This window comes from Gorilla gorilla, chromosome 20 (assembly GCF_029281585.2).
Source record: "Gorilla gorilla gorilla isolate KB3781 chromosome 20, NHGRI_mGorGor1-v2.1_pri, whole genome shotgun sequence".
In the NCBI taxonomy this organism is placed as follows: domain Eukaryota; kingdom Metazoa; phylum Chordata; class Mammalia; order Primates; family Hominidae; genus Gorilla; species Gorilla gorilla.
The window spans coordinates 10,465,470-10,492,798 of NC_073244.2; the positions used below are offsets into that span (position 1 = coordinate 10,465,470).

Genomic DNA, 27,329 nt, shown 5'->3' on the forward strand with positions numbered 1-27,329 from the left:
TGCTCCCAGCACCGAAGGCAGGCGGAACCCTGAGCTGTCAAGACAGGACTGATACATCAATGGCCCTGGGAGCTGGGAGGGCGGGGACATAGGGCTGTGGGGTGGGGGGCTGGGAGCCCCTGATCACAGTGGGAAGCCACCCCGCCTCGTCCCACCCCCCACTCCCAGGGATCTGTCGGCTCACGGAGGGGCCGAAGCCCCCAACAGCCACCCACCTGGAGCTGGTAAGGTTTCCCTGCTCGGATCAGTTGGGAGACGAGGAAGTTTGTGTGGAAAAAGTGCACGTTTTCGTCCAGGAAGCCGTGGAGGATAAGCAAGCGGTTGGGCCTGGAAAACAGATGGGGAAGGGTCTGAGGCCAGGGATTGTCCGTGGGGTAGGAGGGGAGCAGATCACAAGGTCAGGAGTTTGAGACCAGCCTGGCTAACATGGTGAAACCCCGTCTCTACTAAAAATATATTTTAAAAAATTAGCCAGGCATGGTGGCAGGTGCCTGAAATCGCAGCTACTTGGGAGGCTGAGGCAGGAGAACTGCTTGAGCCTCAGAGGCAGAGGTTGCAGTGCGCCGAGATCGCGCCACTGCACTCCAGCCTGGGCGACAGATGGAGACAGCATCTCAAAAAAAAAAAAAAAAAAAAAAAGATCAGCTGAGTGTAGTGGTGCGCCTGTAAGTCCAGCTACTGTGCAGGCTGAGGCGGGAGGATCACTTGAGCCCAGGAGGTGGAGGCTACAGTGAGCTATGATCATACCACTGCACTCCAGCCTGGGTGACAGAGCAAGACCCCATCTCTAAATTAGAAAAACAAAAACAAAAACAAAAACCCAGGCCAGGTGCAGTGCCTCATGCCTGTAATCCCAGTACTTTGGGAGGCCAAGCTAGGTGGATTGAGTCCAGTTGTTTGAGACCAGCCTGGGCAACATGGCAAAACCTCGTCTCTACAAAAATATTTAAAAGTTAGCCAGGCGTGGTGTTGCACACCTGTAGTCCCAGCTGAGCCTGAGGCAGGAGGATCACCTAAACCCTGGGAGGGTGCAGTGAGCTATGATCAAAAAAAAAAAAAAAAAAAAAAATGCTGAGCATGGTGGCTTACACCTGTAATCCCAGCACTTTGGGAGGCCAAGGCAGGTGGATCACTTGAGGCCAGGAGTTCAAGACCAGCCTGGGCAACATGGTGAAACCCCATCTCTACTAAAGATACAAAAATTAGCTGGGTGTGGTGGTGCATGCCTGTAATTCCAGCTACTGAGGAGGCTGAGGCACGAGAATTGCTATAACCCGGGAGGTGGAGGTTGCAGTGAGCTGAGATTAAGCCACTGCACTCCAGCTGGGACCACAGAGTGAGACTCTCTCAACAAAACAAAACAAAAACCCACCTAGGTCTGCTGCTCTCTGTGGTCTGGAGTGTGGCATGGGCTACTGGTGAGGCCAACACGCAGCCTCACCAGAATCGGCTGCCCTAGCCCTTCCTGTCCGATACGGGAGCCAGTGGCCACACGTCGCCGTTGAAATTCCAGTTTACATTCATCCAAATTAACGGAACTTATAAACCCATTGAGACAGAGCACAGATCGGTGGCTGCCCCGGGACAGGGAGTGACTGCTAAGGAATGGGAACAGGGTTTGACGCTGGAGTGCTGGAAAGGTTCTGGAACCACTGCAAATGCACCGAGGGCTGCTTTAAGGTGACTGTTAGGTTCTGTGAATTTCACCACAAGAAATTATTATTATTTTTTGAGGCAGAGTCTCACTCTGTTGCCCAGGCTGGAGTGCAGTGGTGCGATCTCAGCTCACTGCGACCTCACCCTTCCAGGTTCAAGCAATTCTCCTGCCTCGGCCTCCTGAGTAGCTGGGATTACAGGTGTCTGTCACCACACCTGGCTAATTTTTATATTTTTAGTAGAGATGGGGTTTCACAGTGTTGGCTAGGCTGGTCTTGAACTCCTGACCTCAAGTGATCCACCCACCTCAGCCTCCCAAAGTGCTGGGATTACAGATGCGAGCCACCGTTCCTGGCCTATTATTATTATTATTATTGTTTTGAGAGTTTCTCTCTGTTGCCCAGGCTGGAGTGCAGTGGCATGATGTTCGCTCACTACCAACTCCACCTCCTGGGTTCAAGCGATTCTCCTGCCTCAGCCTTCCAAGTAGCTGGCATTACAGGCATGCACCACCATGCCCAGCTTATTTTTTGTATTTTTTTGTAGAGATGGGGTTTCACCATGTTGGCCAGGCTGGTCTCGAACTCCTACCTTAAGCAATCCTCCTGCCTTGGCCTCCCAAAGTGCCCAGGCAGACCTTTTTTTTTTTTTTTTTTTTTTTTTTTGAGTTGGAGTCTGGCTCTGTTGCCCAGACTGTAGTGCAGTGGCGCACGATCTCGGCTTACTGCAAGCTCCGCCTCCCGAGTTCACGCCATTCTCCTGCCTCAGCCTCCCATGTAGCTGGGACTACAGGCACCCGCCACCACACCCGGCTAATTTTTTGTATTTTTAGTAGAGACGGGGTTTCATCTTGTTAGCCAGGATGGTCTCAATCTCCTGACCTCATGATCCGCCCGCCTCAGCCTCCCAGAGTGCTGGGATTACAGGAGTGAGCCACCGCGCCCGGCCCATGCCCAGGCAGATTTTTAACCCCCTAGGTGACTGCACGGGATTCTGGGGAACATTTTCTGGAGACGTGCCAGAAAATGGGAACACTGTTTTCTCTCCATCAGAGAATAAGACCCATGTCAAAAGCATAAAATGGGACATCTGAGCTGGTCCCTGGCCCTGTGGACATCTATGTCGGGAACAAGACAGAGGCTGTGATGGGGCATCCAGCAGGATGCAGGGGAGTGGGGGAGGCTTGCCTGTGAAAAGCAGTGACTCGAATTCCCTCATCTTTCCCAGGGCAGGGCTGGGAGCCTCCTTCCCCAGACAAGCACCCCTGGGTGCCCCTTCCTGCAAGGTGCAGTGAGGAGGGAGGGTGGGCTGGAGGGGACCGTGAGGCACATGCAGGCAGACGCCACCACAGGAGCACAGCGGGGAGGCTCCACATGGCCTGAGGCTCCCTGGGCAGGGCCAGCTGGGGCAGGAGGGCACCCTGATAGAGACAGCTGGTGCCAGGGTGCAGGAGAAGCCCTGGGGAGGAGCGCAGGGCAGGGCGGCGGCCTTACTCATTGGGCAGCTTCTCCACGTGCAGGGCCACGGAACCCGCCTCATAGCCATGCTGGTTGTTCTCAGGGATGTCCATGTAGCGCTCAGTGTACCCTGTGTCGTAGGCCATCCAGACGGTGACGGGGGCACCCGCGATGGCCACCTGAGGGACACAGCAGACAGATGGGGGCAGAGAGAGAGAGAGAAACAGGCGTCGGGTCCTACAGCCAGCATCAGCCGCTGTCCCGGGGCCGCCCTGGAGCCCGTGAGGAGCGCTCATGCACATGGGGCCGGCAAGGAAGGGGCCCTCAGAACGCGTGGCCCCCGTGGACGGTGCGTGGCATGGGGGTGGGCAGGGCGCCACAGGCGGGCAGGTGCGGCCCCTCCCCGCCGCCGCAGAGGGCCGGGTCCCACTGCCCGTCTGCCTCCTCCTCCTCCTCATCGCCGCCGCCCCGCAGTGCCCTGACTGCCGCCGGCCTGGGGCCCCCCCGCCGCTCTGCACACCATGCCCCACCTCTGCCCATCCGAGGCCGGGGTCCCGGGCTCAGCCTCCCACAGAGAGCTGCTGGCGGGGTTTTGTGCAGCCGGATGCCATCCTGCGGTCGGCGGTGGCGGGCAATGAGGAGGGGGGCTCGGCCCCGTGGGGCTGCTGCGGGGAGAAACAGCCACGTGGCAAGGCCCCTGCCGAGGCGCCTCCCCGGTGGGTGGGCTCCGGGTGGCGCGGGCGGTGGGCAAACGCGGCGTAGATGGGGAAGGGGGCAGGGAGGGGCGTGGCTGAGGCCGGCCAGGGGTGGGACCCACCTTGAACACCTGGGGCTTGTGGATTAGCCCCATGAGCGAGAGGAAGCCCCCGTAGGACCAGCCATGGATGGCAACTCGGCTCAGGTCGATGAAGCCATACTTCTCGGCCACGAACTGCAGGCCCTCCACCTGGTCCTCGATCTCCACCTGGCCCTGAGGGATGAAGCCGGGCACCTCTCAGTGGCCTCCTCCCGCTATGTCCCTCCCCTGCAGTGACACCTCTGCTCCTTTCAGGGCGTCTCTCCCTCTCGGATGAAAAGTGGCTCGCTGGAAGCCCCCTGTCCCTCCAGGCCCTGCCAACCCTGCCTGCTATCTGGGGACGGCTGCACAGATCCAGCAGCCATCTTGTTCTGCCACCTCCCAGGCGAGTGGCTCTGGGAGCCACGTCCCCTCTGAGGGCGTCAGTTTGCCCATCCCTAATAAAGGGACATTAACAGGAAGAGGACCCATTTTCTAGAGGGCACGAGGAAGAAAAAGACAGGGGTGCCCAGGCATGTGCAAGGGCACAAAGAATGGCTGGTGCCATCGCCGTTATCACTACCAGCCACATCCCCACCACCGCCACTGCCACGATTTCAATGCTGGTGTCCCCTCTGAAGTCCGTGCTGAGATCACTACTGCGGCCTTCAAGCGACTGAGCCATGGGGCCCACTCATGTGAATGGGATGAGGGGCCCTTATAAAAGGGCCTGATGGAGGGAGGTCACGGCTTTTCCGCCCCTCGCAACCCCTCTGCCGTGTAGGAAGCAGCACAGGGCCTCTCTGGAGGGTTGCCAACCAGGCATCCTCGTGGGAACAGAGAGCAGCCCTCCCCGACACAGCCCTGCCTTGGCCTTGGACCTCCCAGCCTCCAGAACTGTGAGAGATTTTCGTTATTTATAAATCCCCAGGCTGTGGGGTTTTGTTCCAGCAGTGCAAAGGGGCCGAGATGATCACCATCACCACCGTCGTCATCACCAGTGTCGGCACAACTTGTCTCTGTCCCTGCAGGGTGCAGCCCAGAGCTGAGCAGCAAAGCATACGTCCCCTTTTGTTCTAAAAGGGCGCCTCATTGAGCCTGCGTCACCCCAGCCAGAAGTGCCCTTCTGCGGGTGGTATTCCAGAGCCGCTCCCATGCCCCGCACCCGCACGGCCCAGGGCTCCCTTCCCGAGACCTGAAGCACCCAGAGCAACAGGGAGGAGTTGTTACCATCTGGTTTTTCAGGGCCCCTTCGAACCGAAGCCCTCGCTGACAGGAGCCCCTGCCGTCAATCACAACCACGGCGTAGCCCAGGGAGGCCAGTGTGTTGAGCCGCAAGTACTTGATGCCTTTGAAGGAGTTATTCACCAGCTGCACCTGTGGGGAGGTGAGGGCCGGCAGTCCAGCACAAGATGCCGGGCAGGGGAGATGCCGGTGGGCTGGGGACCGGGCCGGGCTGGGGCCTCAGAGCCTAATGAAAGCACCTGTGCCCCGGAGGCTCTGGATGGACACCTGGGAGTGGCAAGGCGGGAGGGGCCCACACTTGGGACCCTGCTAGGGAGAGGGAAGGGCCACTGTCAGGCTCTTTCTCAGCTGGGCCACTGCCCCAGTCCTGCCTGGAACAACCACTCTGGCATGATGGACATTGGGGTGGCTCATTCTCGGGTGGGGCCATCTGGGCACTGCGGGGTGCTGAGAAGCCACTCCAGGCCAGGAGAACTCGCAGTGGTGATGAACCACAAAGTACCCAGACATCGCCCCGTATCCTCTGTGGGGACAGAGCTGCTCTGGGTAAGATGTGCGCCTAAGATGGTCCACCTGCCAATCTGCTGCCTGCTCTTGACCCCTGCTCCAGGAATTGGGCCCAGGGCCCATGGCCACCTCCATACCAACCTGGAGACTAGGGGACTTCCTAGAGGAACAAGGGAGAGTCAGCAGGCGGAGGGGGAAGGGGAGGCCATCCAGGAAGGGCGGGGAGCGTGCAAACGGGCACAGAGAAAGGAGGGTGAGGGGCCCCGAGGACCCTGTGTAGTCAGGGCAGGCGGGGTGGGCTGGGGCACCAGGCAGGTAGCCGGGGAGCCTCCTCTGGTTGACCGTTCTACAGCTGGCACTTGAGTGGGGATGGGGAGTCCTCGGGTGGATGGTGGGGTGGGGGCCTGGGGAGCAGGAGTGCACTCACCTGGGGGCCTCCATACACAAAGAGGACGGTGGGGTGCTTCTTCCCCGGCTGCAAGGCATGGGGCTTGTAGATCATGCCGTAGAGCCGCACATCCGAGCGCGTGTGGAAATGGAAGATCTCTGGAGGCACGTAATCTGGGGGGCAGCCTGCGGGAGACAGTGCGGCTATCTGGCTGCCCGGGGAAGCCACATCCGGCTGACACCCTTGTTCTCCTGCCCACCCCACGCCTCGGAGGGTGGACCAAAGCATCCCCTCTTTTCCTGGGCTTCCCGAGAGTTGATAATTGAAAAAAACATTTTTTTTTTTAATTAAAATAAGATTTGTACAGTTTTTGTAGAGATGGGGTCTTGTCTCCCTGTTGCCCAGGCTTGTCTCGACCTCCTGGCCTCAAGCGATCCTCCCACCTCGGCCTCCTGTGTAGGGTCACTGCTATTTTTGCAAAGCAACAGTGGTTGTCCAATTAGGATGGTGGGGGTTTTTCTGTTTTTATTCTTTTTCTTCTTCTTTTTTTTTTCAAGACAAAGTCTTGTGATCTTGGCTCACTGCAACCTCCGCCTTCCTGGGTTCAAGTGATTATCCTGCCTCAGCCTCCTGAGTAGCTAGGATTATAGGTGCACGGCACCACGCCCGGCTAATGTTTTTGTATTTTTAGTAGAGACGGGGTTTCACCATGTTGGCCAAACTTGTCTCGAACTGTATTTTTTTTTTTTTTTTTTTTGAGACAGAGTCTCACTCTGTCACCCAGGCTGCAATGCAGTGGCACGATCTTGGTTCACGGCAACTTGCACCTCCTGGGTTTGAGCAATTCTCCTGCCTCATCTTCCCAAGTAGCTGGGATTACAGGTGCTCGCCACCACATTTGGCTAATTTTTGTACTTTTAGTAGAGATGGGGTTTCACCATATTGGCCAGGCTGGTCTCGAACTTCTGTCCTTAGGTGATCCACCCACCTATGTCTCCCAAAGTGCTGGGATTACAGACGTGAGCCACCACACCCAGCCATCGAACTCCTGACCTTGGGTGATCCGCACACCTTGGCCTCCCAGTGTGCTGGGATTACAGGCGTGAGGCACTGCACTTGGCCCAAAGATTTTTCTTTAAATAAATGTATGTAGGTAAATTTTGGTGGGGCAATTTATAGGAAGGTGAGTAAAGGGTGCTACAGGTCTAGGGGTAGCAGAAGTTTACTGTGGAGGGCCAGATAGCAAATATATTGGGCTCTGGGAATTGGGCGTGGCGGGACACGCTCTGTGCTGTGTCTCCGTGTCATCTGCTGCGGTAGCGCTAATGTGGCCACAGACCACAGAGGGACTGCACGTGGCTGGATTTGGCAGCAGTTGGCCTGCTCCTAATGCAGGCAGTCTTCAAACGTGGCACAGATTGGGAGTTTCGGGAAACAGTGCCTCGTTCCCCAGGGCACTGAGGTTCTGGTCTCTGCCCCCACTGCTAGGCTTGGTGCCCTGCTGAGCCCCTTCCCCTCCCTGACCCATCTCCTCATCTGAAGCCAGGGCTTCAGCTCCTGGCGGTGTCGGTGCGGACAGGAGGGTGAGGACTGGGCTCTAGAGGGAGGCCTGGGATCTGTTTCTGCTCAGGGGTGAGGGCATCACAAAATGCTTTCCAGCCCACGGAATACCCCGCATATGCTGGAAATTCGTTGTGTTTAGAATGTTCTGGAAACCCAACACAGCAGAGACAGGGCCAGGGTGGGTTGTCCTTGTACTGAGTGATGCCCAGCAGTGTGCTGACCCGCTGGTTTTCATCCTACACTCCGTATATACAGTTTCGTTGATAAAGAAACACTTCATGGTGATACGCTGACGTGTGTGACGGAGCCAGCACTGGAACCCGGAGTCACCAATGCAGGGTCCTGGCCAACTTCCAGGTTCTGGGCAAGGTGTCAGGTTGCCTCATTTCCTGAGGCCCCCCTGTGACTGACCCTTTGCTCCTTTTCCTGATAAAGGCCTCGGAGTGTCGGCTCTGAGCAGGTGCTGCTGTGGGCGGCAGCCTCTGGGCACAGGACACCATAAAGGGCCCTCTGCATGCCGCTGTGGCCAGGACTCCAGGGTCCTGGAGAAGGTGAAGTGGAAAGCCTGATAACCACGGTGGGTTTCAAACCAGTGTGGGTGGACTCTGGCGTCCCGGCCACCCCTGCATGGACCACCACTATTCAAAAGGTTTTTTTTTTTGAGATGGAGTCTCGCTCTGTCGCCCAGGCTGAAGTACAGTGGTGCGATCTCAGCTCACTGCAACCTCTGCCTCCTGGGTTCAGGCCATTCTCTTGCCTCAGCCTCCCGAGTAGGTGGGACTACAGGTGCCCGCCACCACGCCCGGTTAATTTTTTGTATTTTTAGTAGAGATGGTGTTTCACCGTGTTAGCCAGGATGGTCTCAATCTCCTGACCTTGTGATCCACCCGCCTCAGCCTCCCAAAGTGCTGGGATTACAGGCGTGAGCCACCGCGCCTGGCCCAAAATGTTTTTAATTTTTAATTTTTTTTTAGAGTCAGGGTCTTGCTCTGTTGCCCAGGCTGGAGTGCAGTGGTACAATCGCACTTCACTGCAGCCTCCAACTTCTGGGCACAAATGATCCCCCACATCTCAGTCTCCTGAGTAGCTAGGACTGCAGGTGCACACTACTACACCCGGCTAATTTTTAACATTTTTGTAGAGGGGGTTCTTACTATGTTGCTCAGGCTGGTCTCAAACTCCTACCCTCAAGCAGTCCTCCTGCCTTGGCCTCCCAAAGCATTGGGATTACAGGCAGAAGCCACTGTGCCCGCTGATGAAAATGTTTACTTGTCACCTGCCCACTACCCTGGGAGCTCCCAGTGACAGGGTCTGTGTCTCACTGGTTACCATTTTGGCAGGGGGTTGGCACGGAGCTGCATCCCTGCCGGGTTCTGTGCAGTCCGGCCCTTTGCTGCAGCTCGAACCCAGGACCGTCTCGGACGGCAGGGGCTGCGGCTTATGTCCTATGACGAGTTCCCAGATGCCTGGAGGGGCCTGGGTGCTGTGGGAGGCCAGGCAGGCCGGCTCCAGGCCTCTGCCTCTTTCCCCAGCATGGGGCCCTTGTCCCGTTTTACAGCCGGGCGGGCGGAGGCCTCCGTGGGGCGGGGCAGGGGCTACTCACTGGCTGCCTCCATCATGCTAGCCCAGAAGCGGGGCTGCTTGTGCAGGGGGTCGTCGTCGGGGCCGCTCAGCTTGTAGACGTGCACGCACGGCGGCGTGCTCACGCTGCTGTAGTGGCTGACAAACATGTCGAAGTTCTGGGGGTGGAATGGGGTGATGAGCTCCACGGGATGCCGCTGCGCCCTTTCCACTGGCTGCTGACCGCAGAGCCAGGGTAGCTTCCCTCCCGCCCGCCCCCATCCCTCTGCCCCTGCCTGTCATGAAACCTCAAAGCTCCACCCACTGCTGCAAGGGGGGCACCACTGCCATCGCCCCATTCTGCAGAGCAGGAAACTGAGGCCAGGACGAGTCTGTCCCCCAGCCAGGGGCCTATGGACAGTCACCGGCCCCTGGATCTGCCGAGGGCTCTGCCACCGCACAGGCCTACACACCTGCTGGCTCCACAGCTGGCATACTGCAGCCAACTCATGCCCTGGACTAGGGGTGGCCCTCTGCACGGCCACCGCCTGACATTCTAGAATGTTCTGAGAGGCTAAGGGCCATATCCCACTGCACACAGATTGCTGGCTCCACAGCTGGCAAACTGCAGCCGACTCATGCCCTGGACTAGGGGTGGCCCTCTGCATGGCCACCGCCTGACATTCTAGAATGTTCTGAGAGGCTAAGGGCCATATCCCACTGCACACAGAGTGGCAGAGCCCAGGCTCAGCGGACGGGCACTGGGGGGCTCCACCACTTACTACCCTGGGAGTGGTGGTGGGCAATTCACTCCCTTCCCTGCCCTACCCAGGAGGCAGGGGTGGGCACCACCTGCCCCAAGGCAGCTATGAGAATGTGAGACCATGAGAATGACCCTGAGTGCTGTGCCCGGCCATCAGGGACTGCTCTGGCTGGGAGCTGTTGGACGGGCACAGGGCGGTGCCGTGAGGCTGGGCAGTCCCACCTGGCTCATGGAGCAGCTATGGGAGAAGCCGGGCGTGGTGAGGCGTACAATCTCGCCGGCCACCTCATAGCTGACCACGTAGAGGTGGTGCTCCAGCGGCGTGTCCTTGGTGCCCTGGAAGTACACCAGCTTGGTCTCCTCATTGACCCAGATCTGCAGGGGGACAGGGGGTCCTCGTGATGCGTCCCAGATGCCCCTGGGCCCACGCCCCTCTCCACGCCCCACAGGAGTGGGCCCCATGTTCCTCGGACTGGGGACGCATGCTGTTCTCGCCCAAGTCTGGCTTTAGGGCTGGAGATGAACCGTCCCTGAGAGATGCGCTTATCTGGCCCCGTGGGCTGGGAGCAGCCCCTGGTCGAGCTGGGAACTGCGTGTCCTCAGGCGGGACCTGGGGCCTGCACTCCACCCCCAGACAGCTCTTTCCCAGCTTGAATTGGGAGGGCCCACCAGAGCCAGGTGGGAAGGCCAGGGAGGGCACCGTGCCCGAAACAGAGGCTCAGGGAAACCCAGCAGTCCCCAGCCTGGTCAGCCGTTCCTCCGACCCAGGTGCTTGGGTTCAGAAGTGGCAGGGCCCTACCTTCCTGTGGGAAGCCCCAGTAGGCCCCGAAGAGGTGTCTCCTGGAGGAGCGGGAGGGCAGCCTGCACTGCATGGAGCAGCGGGGCCCCTCCTTCACCTACGCTGGGATGCTAATGGTCTCGAAACAACTGCTGCTGCCCAGGAGCGAGCAGGCTTTGGCTGATGCCTGGAAAGGAGCCAGGAGGCCTCAGAGCCCCAAGGGAGGAGAGGGCATTGCCCCTGTGCCCAGGGCCTGAGAGGCCAGTGGAGGCAGCTGGAGCGGGGACCCTAAGACGTGAAGAAACTGAGGATAAGTGGTCTCCCGGGACAGCGGGGCACAAGCTTCCAGTCGGGGGAGCATCATGCCCCACAACAAGGCAGCTGGACGCATGGCCCCAGACGGCCTGCAGAGGACACGCTTCCTCTTTCATGATTTCTAAAAGGCTTCCAATGTTTTCCTTAATTTCAGGGTGAAAGGATAAAGCACGTGAATGGCACAACGTTCAAGATGAGACGGGGAGGTGATGAAATGATTGGCTTGTGTGTATGGTAGACACCGTGCTGAGGCCTGTGAACTGCTGTAAAGCAGGGTCCTCACAGGTGTGTGTGCGTGTGTGTGCACGCATGTGTGAGTGTATGTGTGTGTGAGAATGAGTATGTGTGTGAGTGTATGTGTGTGTATGTGTGTGTGTGTGTGTGAGTGTATGTGTGTAAAACACACATGCATGGAGCAGGGGAAGGCTGCAAGGAGACCCTGGTACCTTGGAGCCGTGCCTCGCCAAAACCTCCCATTCACCGCTGGTCAGAGCAATCTCTTCCTTAATGGGGCACTTAAATTCATCTGGAAAGAAAGAAAGAAGGGAGGTGAAGGGGCCTGGGAGGTGATGCAGGCGCCCAAAGGCACCCAGGCCAAATTCCACCCGAGCAGACTCACCATGGAGCCACTGAAACCCCGGCTTGCTGTGAACTCAGACGCCAGCACAGGCCACTGCGTCAGACCTGCCACATGGGGCAAGGAAGCCTGCGGGGCCTGTTCCTGCCATGTGGATGGCAGGCCCAGTGTTTCCCACGATAAACCAGGAGACCCGTGGCTCACTCCTGTAATCCCAGCACTTTGGGAGGCCGAGGCAGGAGGATTGCTTGAGGCCAGGAGTTTGAGACCAGCCTGGGCAACATAGGGAGACCCTGTCTCTCCAAAAAAAAAAAAAAAAAAATTAGCCAGGCGTGGTGGCATGTGCCTGTGGTCCAAGCTACTTGGGAGATTGAGCTGGGAGGACTGCTTGAGCCAGGAGGTTGAGGCTGCGGTGAGCTATGATTACACCACTGCCACTCCAGCCTGGGCGACAGAACAAGAACCCGTCTCAAAAAAAAAAAACAAAAAAAAAAAACAGGAAGAGAAACCAGGAATCTGGATTTTCATTGGAATTTCCCAATTTTAGAACCCTCCAAAGGCCACATGACATCTGCGTGTGGCACGGGAAGGGGGGCGGGGAGTGTGGGGGAGGAGCCAACTGGGCCCATGACCTCTTAGGACACATTAGGACTTTGTAAAACCAGACTTTTTTTTTTTTTTTTTAAAGACGGAGTCTTGCTCTTGTCGCCCAGGCTGGAGTGCAATGGCGTGATTTCGGCTCACTGCAACCTCCGTCTCCTGGGTTCAAGCGATTCTCCTGCCTCAGCCTCCCGAGTAGCTGGGATTACAGGCACTTGCTACCATGCCCGGCTGGATTTTGTATTTTTAGTAGAGACGGGGTTTCACCATGTTGGTCAGGCTGGTCTCCACCTCCTGACCTCAGGTGATCCACCTGCCTCAGCCTCCCAAATTGCTGGGATTACAGGCACGAGCCACTGAGCCTGGCCGACTTTTTTTGTGGGGGCAAAGGGGTAGAGACAGGGTCTTACTATGTTGCCCAGGCTGGTCTTAAACTCCTGGGCTCAAGTGATCCTCCCACCTCGGCCTCCCAAAGTGCTGGGATTCCAGGTGTGAGCCACATCCCCGGCTGGAACAAGATGCTGGTGAAAGCGCTAGGGCTAGAGACCAAGGCTCTGCTGGTTTTATGATTGTTTTTTTGGGGGGTAGGAGGGTTGACCTCATGTTTGAATTTTCACCAGGTAAAGAATGACAGTGCAGGGTGCATCACGGCACACAGCAGAAACACACTGAGATGGTTTGTAACTGAGGGCTCACTGTCCTTTCTTAACCTTTTAGGTCTAAACAAGCTACTGCAAACGTGTCTGTCAGGAGCACGGGAGGGCAGATGTGGTTTCCCTGGCGTAGAGGTCTGGGTGTGGTTACTTGTGGCATCGGGGCCTGGGGAGGAGAGCGGTTCCCACCCAGCCCCAAGACCCAGGCTCCTGCCCGCGTCCCGATGTGTTCCTTCTGACGCAATGTCACTTGGGGTCACCTCCTCGCCATGCAGCTGCTGTCTAGGAGATGCATGGTGTGTGCTGGGGGCTGAGCAGGGTGCTGGGAAATCTGGTGTGCCCATCTCACAGGCCGGGGGTCCCTGGGGGCACTGCAGCAGCCTGGAGGGTCTGTGCCCCTGGAGAGTGGCAGCTGCGGCTGGCTCCACTTGAGACCACATTTGAAACGTGAGCGCTCGGGCCGGCCCATTTTCCCACAGGGGGCAAAATGAGCATTTACATGAAATCCCAATGCCAGATGGCGGTGGCTGAGCCAGCCAGACAGAAAGCGAAACACCAATGAGCCGAAGACAGCTCCCCTTTGAGACACTTAGCCAGTAAGTCTGCACTGGCGGCATCCCACCCAGGAGGACCCCAATGCTGGCCTGAGGCAGCTGTCACCCCCTCGGTCCGCATCATACTCAGCTCTGTGGCAGCCTACAGCATCACCCGTCCCTGGCTCATTCGCCCCTCAGCTCCTGCACTCCTGGACGCCTCGCTCCCTGGGGTCTCTGTCCCCTGTGTTGGGGGACGCCTTGGCTGCTGTGTGGGCTCTGCCCCCAGAGGGCACCGGACCACATCTAGGGACATCTGTGGTTGTCACAACTGGAGGTGCTCCTGGCATGGAGTGGGTGGAGGCCAGGGATGCCGCTTGGTGCACAGGATGGCCCCGCCCCAGGGAACCACCCGGCCCTGGCGTCCATGGTGTCCCTGCTCTAACTTTGAAGAGCCTGGGCCGGGCTCCTGGACCACCCCACCTCTCTATCCAGAAGTGACCCTTGGGAGCTCTGTCCCATCCTGAGGCTGACACTGTCAGTGTTCAAGGACACCCACAATCCCACCAGGAGTCTCGGTTCCCTGAGCTCCAGGCACGGGAACTGGCCCATACAGCATCTCCACTACCAGGCACCTCAACTTGAACACGTCCAAACCCGACTCTGGATTTTTTCTCTCCTAGAACAGTCCCTCTCTGAGTCTGTCTTAGACTGGACCTGCGGACCCCTCCGGGCATCCATGCCGCCTCCCTCCTCTCTGATCCCCCACCCTTTCCACTGCAAACGGTGTGGGCTCAGCTGTCCAAGCACATCCAGAATCAGACCCACCGGGACAGCTCAGCCACTGCCATGACAGCAAGCCTGTCGCCTCTCCCGGCCCCTGGGCCTGTGTGCAAGCTGCAACCAGAGGAGTCATCTGAAACTGAGGTGAGGGCGACGACTTCCTATTTCTCTCGGGGTCAAAGCCCAAGTCTTCCTGGAGCCCCAGCAGGCCCTGCACCATCTGCACTTTCTCTCCCCACCCTCTCCTCCCTCTCCCCCTCCTCCCTGTGCTCCAGCCACAGGGGCCTCCTCCCTATTCCTCCAACATGCCGGGAACAGTCCTGCCTGCCCCAGGGCCTTTGTACGGGCTGTGGCTCTGCCCAGAGCCGTGGTGTGGACCCCTCACCTCCACAGCATGCTCTCCAGAGACGTCCTCATGCCCTCCCGTTGTAGAAAGAAGGCCCCTCACCCTCAAGCCTCTCGCCCGACTGCACTTCCTTCCACCACGCGCATCACACCAGAGGCAGCACCTCTAACTGTTTCTGGAATACTGCCTCCTCCACTAGAAGGTCCCAAGAGCAGGGATTTTCCTTTTTCTTTATTTACAGTGAACAATTCCATCACAGGTACCTACAGCAGGAGCTGGCAAATGTTTCTACAAAGGGCTAGACAGTAAATCTTGGCCTTGCACAGCAGTTTCTGCTGGGACTACCCAGTTCTGCTGCTGCAGCACAAAAGCAACCACAGACAGTCTCTGTAAACAAGTGGCTGTGGCCCAGTGCCAATAAAACTTTATTTATGAACACAGGTGGTGGGCCGGATTTGACCTGTGGGCCGTAGGTGGCCAACCCCTGGTTGTGCTAAGGGCCTGGCACAGGGGAGCTGCTCAGTAAATCTGCTGCCTGAATAAGCCAACAGTTGGGTGCTCTAAGCCCTGCCAGATCATGACCAGTCACTGGGGAAGGCTGGCTTCCTGCCGATCCCTGTCCCTTCTCCTGCAGGGTGTGCTGGCTGAGTGGGGGGCCGATCAATGAACAAACAGCATATTGAACCACAAGTGACTAACGCGATGAGTCGACAGCATTCGTCAGGCTCTGCTCACCTTCCCCGGGGCTGAAGGGCTCACTCCAATCGTAGCCCTGGGATTTTAAGACGGCGGTGACTTTGTACAAATGGCAGAAGCCGGTCTTGCATTCATTGGCGCGGATAAAGCAGAGCTCGTCCTCTCCCTCTGACTGGGGGAAGGGATAGAAGATGTCATGAACCTGTCCGGAAAGCAGATAGAAGATGCGTCAGAAGGTGTGGGTGGCCGGGCATGGTGGCTCACACCAGTAATCCCAGTAGTTTGGGAGGCTGGGGCAGGAGACCTGCTTGAGCCCAGGAATTTCAGAGACCAGCCTGGACAACATAGTAAGACCCCACCTCTAAAAATAAATAAATAAATTAGCCAGGCATGGTGGTGCAGGCTTGCGGTCCTAGCTACTCTGGAGGCTGAGGTGGGAGGATCACTTAGGCCCAGGAGGTCAAGGCTGCAGTGAGCTATGACCACACCACTGCACTCTAGTCTGGGCAACAGAGCAACCCTGTCTCTAATTAAAAAAAAAAAATAGATGAGGGGAGAGGCTCCAATGGCTGCCAGACTCACCAACCCCCCCAGACCCTCTTCCCTGCCAGCCAGGGATGGCCAAGGCCTGAGCTCACTTCTCCACACAAGGGCAAACACCACTCGCCATTGGCGCTCAGCCTTCTAGGACGTGGGGGTCGGGACAGTGTGACTCCAGGGCCCAGGCGGGCACACAGCCAGCGCTTGCCCCGCTTACATTGATCCAGACGTTGGTGACCTCCTCGTACACCACATACGGCTGGACATTCCTGGGGACGGCTCTGGCAGAGGCTAGCCGCTGCTCCTCATTCTCTGTGCTCGGGATGAACAGGGCCGGGGGGAGGAGGACGAGCTGGAGCCACTGCTGGGGCCGGTCCAGGAACATGGCCCAGGCGCTAAGGGGGAAGATGGGGGGGAAGATGAGAGGGAAGCTGGGAGCCTCAGTGGCCTGCACAGAGAAGCTGGGGACGCAGCGTCCAAACCCGTGTGGAATCAGGGCTGGGCTTCCTGCGCTGGCTTCACCTGCACTTGGCCAAGTAACCCCGCAGCACCCACAGGCTTCCTTCCTGGCACATGCTTAGGGGAGGACAGGATGGGTGACAAGATTTCACGATCCAAGTGTTCCGGAAACAATGGCCTAAGTCTCACAGTGGCAAGCTCTAATAGTTTCTCCTCTTCACTGACTCCTCGGCCCACAGCCGCTATCCTTTATTTCGTAGTTTGCTTTATTTTATTTATTTATTTCTTTATTTAATTTTTTGAGACAGAGTTTCACTCTTGTCCAGGCTGAAGTATAGTGGCGCAATCTCAGCTCACTGCAACCTCCACATCCCAGGTTCAAGCGATTCTCCTGCCTCAGCCTCCTGAGTAGCTGGGATTATAGGTGCCTACCACCATGCCTGGCTAATTTTTGTATTTTTAGTAGAGACAGGGTTTTGTCATGTTGGCCAGGCTAGTCTCGAACTCCTGACCTCAGATGATCCGCCAGCCCCAGCCTCCCAAAGTGCTGGGTTTACAGACGTGAGCCACCGCACCTGGCCTAAATGAACAATTTTTAAACTTGAATTTATTTTAAGAGGAGATGTCAGTATTCTACGTGGAAAAGCAGCACCTCCACACACAGAGCAACGAAAACAAACCAAAGGGAAGCATCACAGGGACATAAAATACTAACTAGAGTGAGTGCCTGGGCTCAGGCCTGCAATCCCAGCACTTTAAGAGGCTGAGGTGGGCGGATCGCTTGAGCCCAGAAGTTCAAGACCTGCCTGGGCCTGGGCAACATGGCAAGACCTTGTCTCTACAAAAAAAAAAAAAAAAAAAAAACTCCAGGCACAGTGGCTCACGCTTGTAATCCCAGCACTTTGGGAAGCCGAGGGGGGCGGATCACAAGGTCACGAGTTTGAGACCGTCCTGGCCAACATGGTGAAACCCCATCTCTACTAAAAATACAAAAATTAGCTGGGCATGGTGGCGTGTGCCTGTAATCCCAGCTACTCGGGAGGCTGAGGCAGGAGAATTGCTTGAACCTGGGAGTCAGAGGTTGCAGTGAGCCAAGATCGTACCACTGCACTCCAGCCTGGTGACAGGGCGAGACTCCGTCTCAAAAAAAAAAAAAAATTAAAATATTAGCTGGGAGTGGTGACTCACACCCACAGTCCTAGCAAACGTACATATGGCAGCAGCACATAATAGAATTCATTGTTAACATTCCATTGGAGGCATTAACCAATGCAATTAGAAAAGTGAACAGGCTTAGAGGCATAGGAATGCAAAAGCAAGACCCTCATCTCTATAAAAAATACAACACATTGGCCACGCGTAGTGGCGAGTACCTATAGTCCCCTCTACTCAGGAGGCTGAGGTGGGAGGATTGCTTGAGCCTGGGAATTCGGGGCTGCAGTGAGCTACGATCGCACCACTGCACCCCTGCCTGGGCCACAGAGTGAGACTCTGTCTCAAAGGAAAAAAAAAAAAGAAATCCTAACTAAAGCCCATGGGCCTCCCAAAGCACTGAACCTGAAGTCTGTTAGAAAGAAGGCCCAGGCCGGGCATGGTGGCTCACACCTGTAATCCCAGCACTTTGGGAGGCCAAGATGGGAGGACTGCTTGAGGCCAGGAGTTTGAGATCAGCCTGGACAACATAGCAAGACACTGTTGCTACAAAAAATAAAAATATTAGCCAGGCATGGTAGCTCTTGCCTGTGATCCTAGCTACTCAGGAGGCTGAGTTGGGTGGAATGCTTGAGCCCAGGAGTTCAGGGGTGTAGTGAGCTATGATTGTGCCACTGCTCTTCAGCCTGGGCCATAGAGCAAGACCCCATTTTTTTTTTTTTTTTTTTTTTGAGACAGAGTCTCGCTCTGTCACCCAGGCTGGAGTGCAGTGGCGCGATCTCGGCTCACTGCAAACTCTGCCTCCCGGGTTTACGCCATTCTCCTGCCTCAACCTCCCGAGTGGCTGGGACTACAGGTGCCTGCCACCAAGCCCGGCTAATTATTTTTGTATTTTTAGTAGAGACGGGGTCTCACCGTGTTAGCCAGGATGGTCTTGATCTCCTGATCTCGTGATCCACCCACCTTGGCCTCCCAATTTTTACAAAAAATATAAAAGGAAAGGAGTCCCAACAAGTGTGTAGGGCGAGGGAAGCAGTTTTTCTGTGCAACAGGCCCAGATACAAAATACCTTCAGCTTGGTGGGTCATAGTTTCTATCGCAGTTACTCAATTCCGCCACTGACAGTCTGCAAACGAGCAGGCGTGGCTGTGTGCCAACACGACTTTACGCGTGGACACTGAATGTGAATTTCATGTGACTTCCGTGTGTGATAAAATCTGTGGATCCCCTCCCTTCTGCCCTCCAATCATTTAAAAGCATAAAGGCCGAGGCAGAGGCAGGCCAATCACCTAAGGCCAGGAATTCAAGACCAGCCTGGTCAACATGGTGAAACCCCATCTCTATTAAAAATACAAAAATTAGCCGGGAGTGGTGGCGGGTACCTGTAGTCACAGCTACTCGGGAGGCTGAGACAGAAGAATAGCTTGAACCCAGGAGGCAACAGCTGCAGTGAACCAAGATTGTGCCACTGCACTCCAGCCTGGGCAAGAGAGTGAGACTCCAACTCAAAAAATAATAATAAATAAATAAATAAATAAATAAATAAAAGTGTAACTGCCATTTTGAGCTCATGGGATGTATAAAAACAGGTGGACAGCTGGGCATGGTGGCTCATGCCTGTAATCCCAGCCCTTCGGGAGGCCAAGACGGGTGGATCACAAGGTCAGGAGTTCAAGACCAGCCTGGCCAAGATGCTGAAACCCCGTCTCTACTAAAAATACAAAAATTAGCTGGGCATGGTGGCGGGTGCCTGTAATCCCAGCTACTTGGGAGGCTGAGGCAGGAGAATTGCTTGAAGTTGGGTGGCAGAGGTTGCAGTGAGCTGAGATCGCGCCACTGCACTCCAGCTTGGGCGACAGAGCGAGACTCCGTCTCAAAAAAAAAAAAACAGGCAGAGGCTGAATTTGCCCACTGGGGTTTGGGGCCCCCGTTTAGGGAGGTGGTAGAGTTCTCTCCTCGACATGGGTGGGAGGCTGGGGAGTGAGTACAGGGGAGCACCTCTACTTTGTGACTCAGTTTTTCTGAGCCTGAGGTCTGGGGACACCTGAAATCCCCTCTGTAGGTCTCCTCCACACTCTGCGTAACTGGATCAGCATGTCCTAGTGGCACTAACACTGGGACTCATAAGTCCAGTGTTTCATCCTCAGACTGGCTGAGGTCAGGAGGGCCCTTTGGACACTGGTCTGAGGCCTGTCCTGGCGGTTGCACTGCGGGAAGACGTGAGCAGATGGAAGGAATGGCACGGAAGGCCAGGAGGCAGCTTCGGTGGCTGCCCAGGGCCCAGGACCCCGCAGGTGAATTCCTTGGGTTCCAGCCAGAGACACTCACTATTTGCCATCCCGGGTCCACCCGGCCCTGGCGATGTACTCCACCTTCGGGAACAGCGAGCTGAAGGGCTGCACCAGCTCCTTCTCCTGGGTCGAGACGATCTGAAGGGAAACAAACAGGTGTGGGTCATGCCCTGGCCTGCCCGGCGCTGCTCGGAGGAGGCCACTGCGCTGGGTCCCATCGTGTCCCCCCCAAATTCATATGCTGGAGTCTCAGCCCCCAGAACCCCAGAACGCAACCTTCTTTGGAAATGGGGCCACTGAAGACGTACTGAGTTAAGACAAGGTTGTGTGGATGAGGGTGGGCCCTGATCCAGCATGACTGCTGTCCTTACAGGGGGACACATAGACATAAACACATAGAGGGAAGCCGTCTTGAGAAGAGATACAGGAAGCAACGGCCACCAAGAAGCCATGGAGAAGGAGCCACCTGCCAGCAGCTTGGTGTTGGACATTATCAATTTCGGCCATGTAAGCCTCCCAGTCTGTGGTCCTTTGTCATGGCCCAAACAAACGACTACACCCAACAGGGGCAGGTGAGCTGGGCGAGCCAACGGCGGCACCCCAGCGGGTGCCTGGACCCAAAGGCTCTGGTCTGGGCTGTCCCTTAGAGCCAGGTGGCTCTGGGCAAGCACAGTCCCCGGACCCAGGGCTTCCCCACGCTTAAACAGGGCTGGCACGGCGTCTCCAGGGTATTGAGAGATAGGGGACCTGAGGCTTCCTCGTGCCTAAATGGGGCTGGCACAGCATCTCTGGAGGATCTGTGAGGCAGCAGGGCCTCCAGCTCTACCACTTGAGTGGGTCACCAGCCCCACATCCCCAAGCCGACTTGTTTGATTGGCATCACCCCAGCCCACCTAAGGACTCTGCACATCTGAGAGTGCAAGGAGCCACTAAAACAGCCTGGCGGGGCCAGGTGCGGTGGCTCACACCTGTAATCCCAGCACCTTGAGAGGCTGAGGCAGGTGGATCACTTGAGGTCAGGAGTTCGAGACCAGCCTGGGGAACATGGCGAGACCCCATCTCTACAAAAACCACAATTAGTTAGGTGTGGTGGTGCATGCCTGTAGTCCCAGCTACTCAAGAGGCTGAGGCAAGAGGATTGCCTTGAGCCTGGGAGGTTGAGGCTGCAGTGGGTCATGATTGTACCAGTGTACTCCAGCCTAGACGACAGTGAGACCCTGTCTCAAAAAACAAGAACAAGCAAGCAAAGCAAAACCCCAGCCTGGAAGGAGGTTTCATGTGCATCACTGGCAAAGCCACTCAGACTGATCACCTAAAATCTGCCAGAATGCTCCTGTCAAGAATGCAAAAGAAGGCCGGGTGTGGTGGCTCACACCTGTAATCCCAACACTTTGGGAGGCCAAGGCGGGCGGATCACGAGGTCAGGAGATCGAGACCATCCTGGCTAACACGGTGAAACCCCGTCTCTACTAAAAAATACAAAAAATTAGCCAGGCATGGTGGTGGGTGCCTGTAGTCCCAGCTACTCGGGAGGCTGAGGCAGGAGAATGGCATGAACCCAGGAGGCGGAGCTTGCAGTGAGCAGAGATCGCGCCACTGCACTCCAGCCTGGGCGACAGAGCGAGACTCCGTCTCAAAAAAAAAAAAAAGAATGCAAAAGAGGTCTGGAGAGGTCCTAATCACATTATGTCATTTTTGCAAGAGCACACAAGGGCCTCCTTGGTTTGTCCCAGCCCTTCCATCCTCTGGCGCAGGGGAAGGGAGGGTTTCTCTGGACGCCTGGTGTCCCCATCGTCATCTGCTCTCCTCTGCCCCAGCCTCTTTGGCCCAGGGCTCTGTCTGCGAGTTCTCCAACATGATGTTACTTAACTTCCTGACACCCTTCTGGGTCTTATGGGATTTGCAACTTCCGAGAGAACTGATCAATGTGGGGCTACTGGGGGTCCCCAGGGAGGGTAGGGATGTGAGAGACGGGAGGGATATGCTGGGCTGCAGGGGGTGGCCGGGGAGGAGGGGGCCGAGGGAGATGCGGTCACGGGTATGGTCTGCTGGTGACCGCCTTGCTGCGGGGTGATGATGCCTTTTGCTGCCTGATGGCGCCTCCAGGCTGTGGGGTCCTTTGAGATGACCCCCAGGTGATGAGGACCCCGTGTACTAGATCTGAGGAGGTCGGGGGGGTGGGGATCCAGAACACTCTCCTCCCCACAGTAGCTGACGGGTCCGGTGAACGGACCCCTGAGGATCTGCCTGAAACGCTGGAGGAAACAGCCCGTCTGACGTTGGGGTCCCCCAGCCATCTGCCCCACGGAGTTCTCTGTTCTGGAAACTTGGAGAGAGGGCAGCTCTGGATCCACACGTCGCCCACTCCCGAGGTGGCCTGGGAGCACCTGCAGCGCCTGTCCTCGCAGGGCCCCTGCCCGGTGCTTGTTCCTTACCGCGGCGTGGCCTCCAGTCTCAGGACCCACTCTGTGAGGTAGGGAGGCCAGCTCGCCACGCCGCATTCTAGGCGCAGGTCCGGAGACACACAGGGAAGGCCCGTGGCTAGGCGGACCGGGCGGCAGGGCGGGGGCCTGGGGAGTGCCCCCGAGAGGGAGGTGAGTGACCTGCCCATCCACCCAGCTGCCTACCCAGCCCTTCCCCGCGTCATCTAGAAGATTATCTAGTATGCAGCAGGCCCCCTTACCTTGCCCTGGCTGTCAGTCTGGAACTCGGCCAGTTTCAAGGCAATCTTGGGATTCTTGCTGCCTGCAAAAACCGAAGTGAGGTGAACACCAGGCAGGCATCACCCATGTGTGCCAAGAGCCGGCACGGGGGGCCTGGGCTGTGGGGGTGACGTCCACAGAGAGGTGTACAATTGGAGTGGGGGAGGCAGGAGAAGCCAGGTGTCCCACGGTCTGTCTGCAGGCACATCGTCCTGCTGGAACAGGCATGACACCCCTCAGGCGGGGACCTTCTGACTTTGGGCCTGGAGCGCATTCCCAACAGTGATGTGGCATCTGGCTTTCTCATTTAAAAACACGGGCCGCACCCTGTGCTGAGAGCTGGGGCTTGTAGGGGCCGCAGATACCAGGAAGATGCCATCCCTGCCTTGGGAGAGCTCCAGAGCAGACGGTGAAGCCCGAGGCATCACAGTAAAACTGACAACGTGACAAGTGGGGTGTGTCCCATGCAAAACCAGGGAGCCCGTGTGACAGCCAGACCTGTGCCCTCGGGAGGCCAATGACGACAGAATAAGGGACCCAAGAGGCTTCTGAAGAGTGGGACTTAGTTCAGGCTTCGAAAGAGGGTGCAGGCCACAGCAGAGCGGAGAATGCTTATTTTTTTGGCTAGACCTACGAGAAACTCAACTCCAGCCCTCGTGGCTCTGGCCTCCAGGGCAGGTGACATCTCTGAGCCTGTTTTCTCATCTGTCATACGAGGGGGAAAAGACTGACTTAGCTCATTTGCAGTGGGAGTTGGAAAGACCGCACAGGAAGCTTCCATCTAGCACGGCACAGAGCAGGCACTCGCGGAGTATGGGCAATAACGATGCTCTTATATGGTCCCATGGGGGTTGCAAACCCAAGGCCTGAACGCAGAATCTGGGCTGCACGTGTGTTCTGTTTGGCTCCAGAGATATTTTTAAATAATTGGAAAGATGTTTAAGAATTGGGAGTGGCCGGGCGTGTGGCTCACATCTGTAATCTCAGTATTTTGGGAGGCCGAGGCGAGAGGACCACTTGAGGCCAGGAGTTCGAAACTAGCCTGGGCAACAAAGCAAGACTCCATCTCTACACAAAATTTAAATATTAGCTGGGCATGGTGGCACACACCTGTAGTCCCAGCTACCTGGGAGGCAGAGGTGGGAGGATCACTTGAGCCTAGGAGTTGGAGGCTGCAGTGAGCTGTGATTGCACCACTGTGCTCCTGCCTGAGCCACAAGGTGAAACCTTGTCTCAAAAACAAACAAACAAACAAACAAACACCACTGTAGTGTGAGGGCCAAATCCAGCCTGCCTTCTGTTTTTGTATGGCTGAAAATCCTTCTTTCGTTCTGAGACGGTTAAGAAAACAAACAAACAAAACAAGAGCGACATTTTCGCTAATATGAAAATCATATGTATCTCAAGGTGAATTATTTGTAATCCAAACTTCAGTCAAGTTTCCTTGGCACATGGCTACGCCCATTCCTGCACGTGCCGCTTTTGTGCTCCAGCAGCAGGGTGGGGCAGTTGCATGAGAGCCTGCCTTCGCCTGGCCCTGGAAGCCTGAGATACCTGTGCCCTCACCCCTTCCAGACACGGCTTGCCCACCTCTGAGCAATATGATCAGGTGGCCATGGTAAGCCAGGAGAAAGGGGCGGCCCCTGCAGGGCAGAAGCCTTCCTTCTACACCCCCATAGATGCCCAGAGCACACACATGCAGCTCAGAGGGCCTGGGGGACAGTGCACCTCACCAGCCATGCCCCAGGGGCCTCAGATCCCCAGCCCAGCCCCTCACACGTACCGGGCACTCACCTGTCCTGGGGTACCGATACGAGTCCGTCTTCCTTTCTTCTAGCGCAGGAGAAGGGACGTGAATGACCTCCACCTCGGACTCATCGACTTCCTCATATAGGATTCGCAGCGTCTTGAGGCCCTCTGAACCTTGGGTGGGGTGGCGGAAAAACTGCTGAGGATGCCAGAGGCAGAGTCCCTGCCATCAGCCGCCCCCCGCCCCCTGCAGCACCGGGGCCTGAAGATGGGCACCGAGGGCTCTGAAACCAGAACCCCGGCTCTGCCATTCGCTAGACCCTATGCCAGTCCCAACTCTCTGGGCCTCGGTTTCCTCCCCTGTGCAGTGGGAAGCAGAGCAGGACTACTCCCAGCATGAACTGGCACGGGAAGTGGCCACGCAGGGTGTAACGGGCTGAACTGTGTCCCCTCTTAGGGCAACAGCGATGTCTACAGTCGTTAAGGAACTCTCTAGGTGTTGGTATTGACAGACCGTGGAGGTGGTTTGAGGTGAAAGGAGTAAGGCGCAGGAAGGACACAGCCTGTGATTCCAGGAGGAAAAGCACGCCCAGGAGCATGTTGAAAAATGGAAGGGACCTACCTTCCCAGGAGGCTGTGGGGCACCACCAGTACCCAGTGAAGCGGTCGAACTCTTCCTGTATGACGAAGGTGGCCACGCCCGCAGACTTGGGGTCATCCAGGACATTGGATAAACCTAGGGGGAGGGACGGAGAGCATCAACAAGGGGTGAGCAGCCTGCTAACACTGGGGACAGCCAGGGGCTCAAGGAGAGCATGAGAGAGAGGGAGAGAGAAGGAGGGAAGGAAAGGGAAGGAGAGAGGGAGGGAGAGGGATGGAGAGGGAGGGAGAGCTCGGAGCCGACTGCTTTCAAGCAGGGTTGCTCCACCCCACACTGTGGACACTGGGGCCCTCTTGGTATCTGGGGTGGGGCCGTCCAGGGCACAGCAGGGTGCTGAGCAGTGTCCCTGGCCTCCACTCACCCCATGGCAAGCCAGGAGCACCCCCGCCCAAGTGTGCCATCTAAAAACGTCTCTGCACATCGCCGAGTGGCCAGGTTTGGAAAGTGGGGCCCGGGCTTATGGGACGGAGAGGCAGCGCTTATGGGACGGAGAGGCAGCGATCAGTGACTTGAAACCAAGACAAGGAAGGATGGGGTCACTTCTGATGAGCAGGGGAGTGGAGAGAACACGCAGGAAGCAGGTGAGATGTGGCCTTGACTTGATGGGGCTGGACAGGCAGAGTGGAGGGGAAGGTGTGCAGGGGCAGAAATGCCCAGGGGCACCTGGAAGAGGGTCCAGAGCACCGTGGCTGGGCTGACGCCTGCAGCAGAAAACCACAGAGCGGCAGGGTGCGGTAGCTCATGCCTGTAATCTCAGGACCTTGGGAGGCCGAGGCAGGTAGATCATTTGAGGTCAGGAGCTCAAGAGCAGCCTGGCCAACATGGGGAAGCCTCGTCACAACTAAAAATACAAAAAAAAAAAAAATTAGCCAGGCGTGGTGGCGGGCACCTGTAATCCCAGCTACTCGGGGGGCTGAGGCAGGAGAATCACTTGAACCCAAGAGGCGGAAGTTGCAGTGAGCCGAGATCATACCACTGCAGTCCACCTGGGCACTCCCACCTGCGCTCCCGCCTGGGCAACTGCACTCCCACCTGGGTGAGACGCTCTCAAAAAAAAAAAAAAAGAAAGAAAGAAAAAAAGAAAACTACAGAGCGGCAGGGACGCCAAGACCTCCCGGGAGACATGGTAGGCCACAGAAGGTCTGCACGGGAGGGTGGCTTGTGAGGGGTGCGTGCAGGAAGACCCTGGCTGTGCGGGCAATGGGGCCTTTCTGGAAGCTGGCCAGGTGGCTATGGTGGCCGTGCACAGGAGGGGCTGGCCCCACCTTGGTGGCAGAAGGTCAGCCGCCGCTCCTCGCCTGTCTCGATGTTGGCCACCCACAGGTCGCTGTTATTGATGAAGGAGAAGAAGGCAGGGTCGGCAGGGCAGATTTTGGGGTCCATCCGGGGCCCTGAGCACTGGGTCTTGATTTCCAGCGGTTTCATAGGGGACACCTGAGGACAGAGACGCCCAGCTCAGGGGGAGGGGCCCTCCACGCCACCCCCGCATGCAGCCAGGGCCAGGGCTCACCATGAAGCCGTTCTTGCCACCGTCGCGGCAGTGGAAGAGGCTGTTGCTGGCCTGGAAGAGGAAGAGGCCACTCTCGCTGTGGAAGTCGTAGGAGGTGATGCCGAAGACCCCCAGGCGCTTCCGCTCCCTCAGCAGCTCCTCCTCCCGAGAGTAGACCCCATGGTGGGGCGTGGCCTGGAAACATACAGGGGACAGGGGGCAGCGTCAGTGGGCAAAGAGGATCTCCCACTGGCCAGGGCAGAGATCCTCGGGCTGGGGCATTCCCAGGGAATCTGACTTCGGGCCTCGCCAGAGAGAACTTCCTGTACTGGGCAGAATTGGCTGCCGGAGCCCTTGACACAGTGGGTGGCCAAAGATTGCCAGCGAACCTGGCCCTGCAGGACTGGCTGAGTGTCCTAGGAGGTGGCGGGGGAGACTCTGGGGCCAGAAGCCTCCTCACTTCCTGAGCTCCCTCCCCACAGACCCTCTCCATAGCAGATGGGGGCCCCTGGGAGGGGCTGTCCCTGCCCCACACCACCGGAGTACTCTCTCCGGGTCCCTAGTGCCATTCTTACAGACTCCCCACCCTCCTACCCGATTCACAATCCCTTCCTATCAAGAGCTTTCAATTTCGTAATCCCAGCACTTTGGGAGGCCGAGGTGGGCAGATCACGAGGTCAGAAATTCGAGACCAGCCTGGCCAATATGGTGAAACCCCATATCTACTAAAAATACAAAAATTAGCTGGGTGTGGTGGCACGCGCCTGTAGTCCCAGCTACTTGGGACGCTGAGGCAGAAGAATCGCTTGAACCGGGAGGCAGAGGTTGCAGTGAGCCGAGATTGCGCCACTGCACTATAGCCTGAGTGACAGAGTGAGACTTTGTCTCAAAAAAAAAAAGCAGAATCAAAAGCAAAATTACCCCTACACTCTGTGGAAAGCAGTGTAAACACAAGGACACTGGCTTGGGGACTCAGAGACAGGCCAAAGTGAGGGCCAGTGAACCAGTGGTGGAGAAAGTGGGAGTGTCACGATCTCAGCCACTGTTAGATATCATTATTGTTACATTGTTATGTTTATGTTGTTACTATG

General features: G+C 56.9%; 2 protein-coding genes across 7 annotated transcripts in view; one reads left to right on the forward strand and one right to left on the reverse strand.

The window, feature by feature from the left end:
* Positions 1–27,329, reverse strand: part of DPP9 (dipeptidyl peptidase 9) — a 50,435-nt gene that overhangs the window by 4,379 nt on the left and 18,727 nt on the right. For 5 of the 6 annotated variants that reach the window (XM_055371336.2, XM_055371335.2, XM_063701982.1 and 2 more), the window contains 16 exons: positions 26,260–26,433; positions 26,015–26,183; positions 24,711–24,824; positions 24,134–24,262; positions 22,321–22,382; positions 19,675–19,775; positions 15,953–16,130; positions 15,235–15,397; positions 11,454–11,533; positions 10,137–10,289; positions 9,195–9,330; positions 6,068–6,213; positions 5,119–5,265; positions 3,931–4,083; positions 3,150–3,292; positions 216–327 (listed from right to left, as the gene is read on the reverse strand). In XM_055371336.2, coding sequence (XP_055227311.1) covers positions 216–327; positions 3,150–3,292; positions 3,931–4,083; positions 5,119–5,265; positions 6,068–6,213; positions 9,195–9,330; positions 10,137–10,289; positions 11,454–11,533; positions 15,235–15,397; positions 15,953–16,130; positions 19,675–19,775; positions 22,321–22,382; positions 24,134–24,262; positions 24,711–24,824; positions 26,015–26,183; positions 26,260–26,433 — 2,160 coding nt within the window. Of the gene's footprint in view, positions 1–215; positions 328–3,149; positions 3,293–3,643; positions 3,779–3,930; positions 4,084–5,118; positions 5,266–6,067; positions 6,214–9,194; positions 9,331–10,136; positions 10,290–11,453; positions 11,534–15,234; positions 15,398–15,952; positions 16,131–19,674; positions 19,776–22,320; positions 22,383–24,133; positions 24,263–24,710; positions 24,825–26,014; positions 26,184–26,259; positions 26,434–27,329 lie in introns of those variants that run through there. The other variant, XM_055371341.2, reaches the window with a different exon arrangement.
* LOC129528847 (uncharacterized) lies at positions 5,262–6,003 on the forward strand. The gene has a single exon (XM_055371343.1). It carries the CDS (start codon positions 5,317–5,319, stop codon positions 6,001–6,003), a length of 687 nt encoding a protein of 228 aa, XP_055227318.1. The 5' UTR covers positions 5,262–5,316.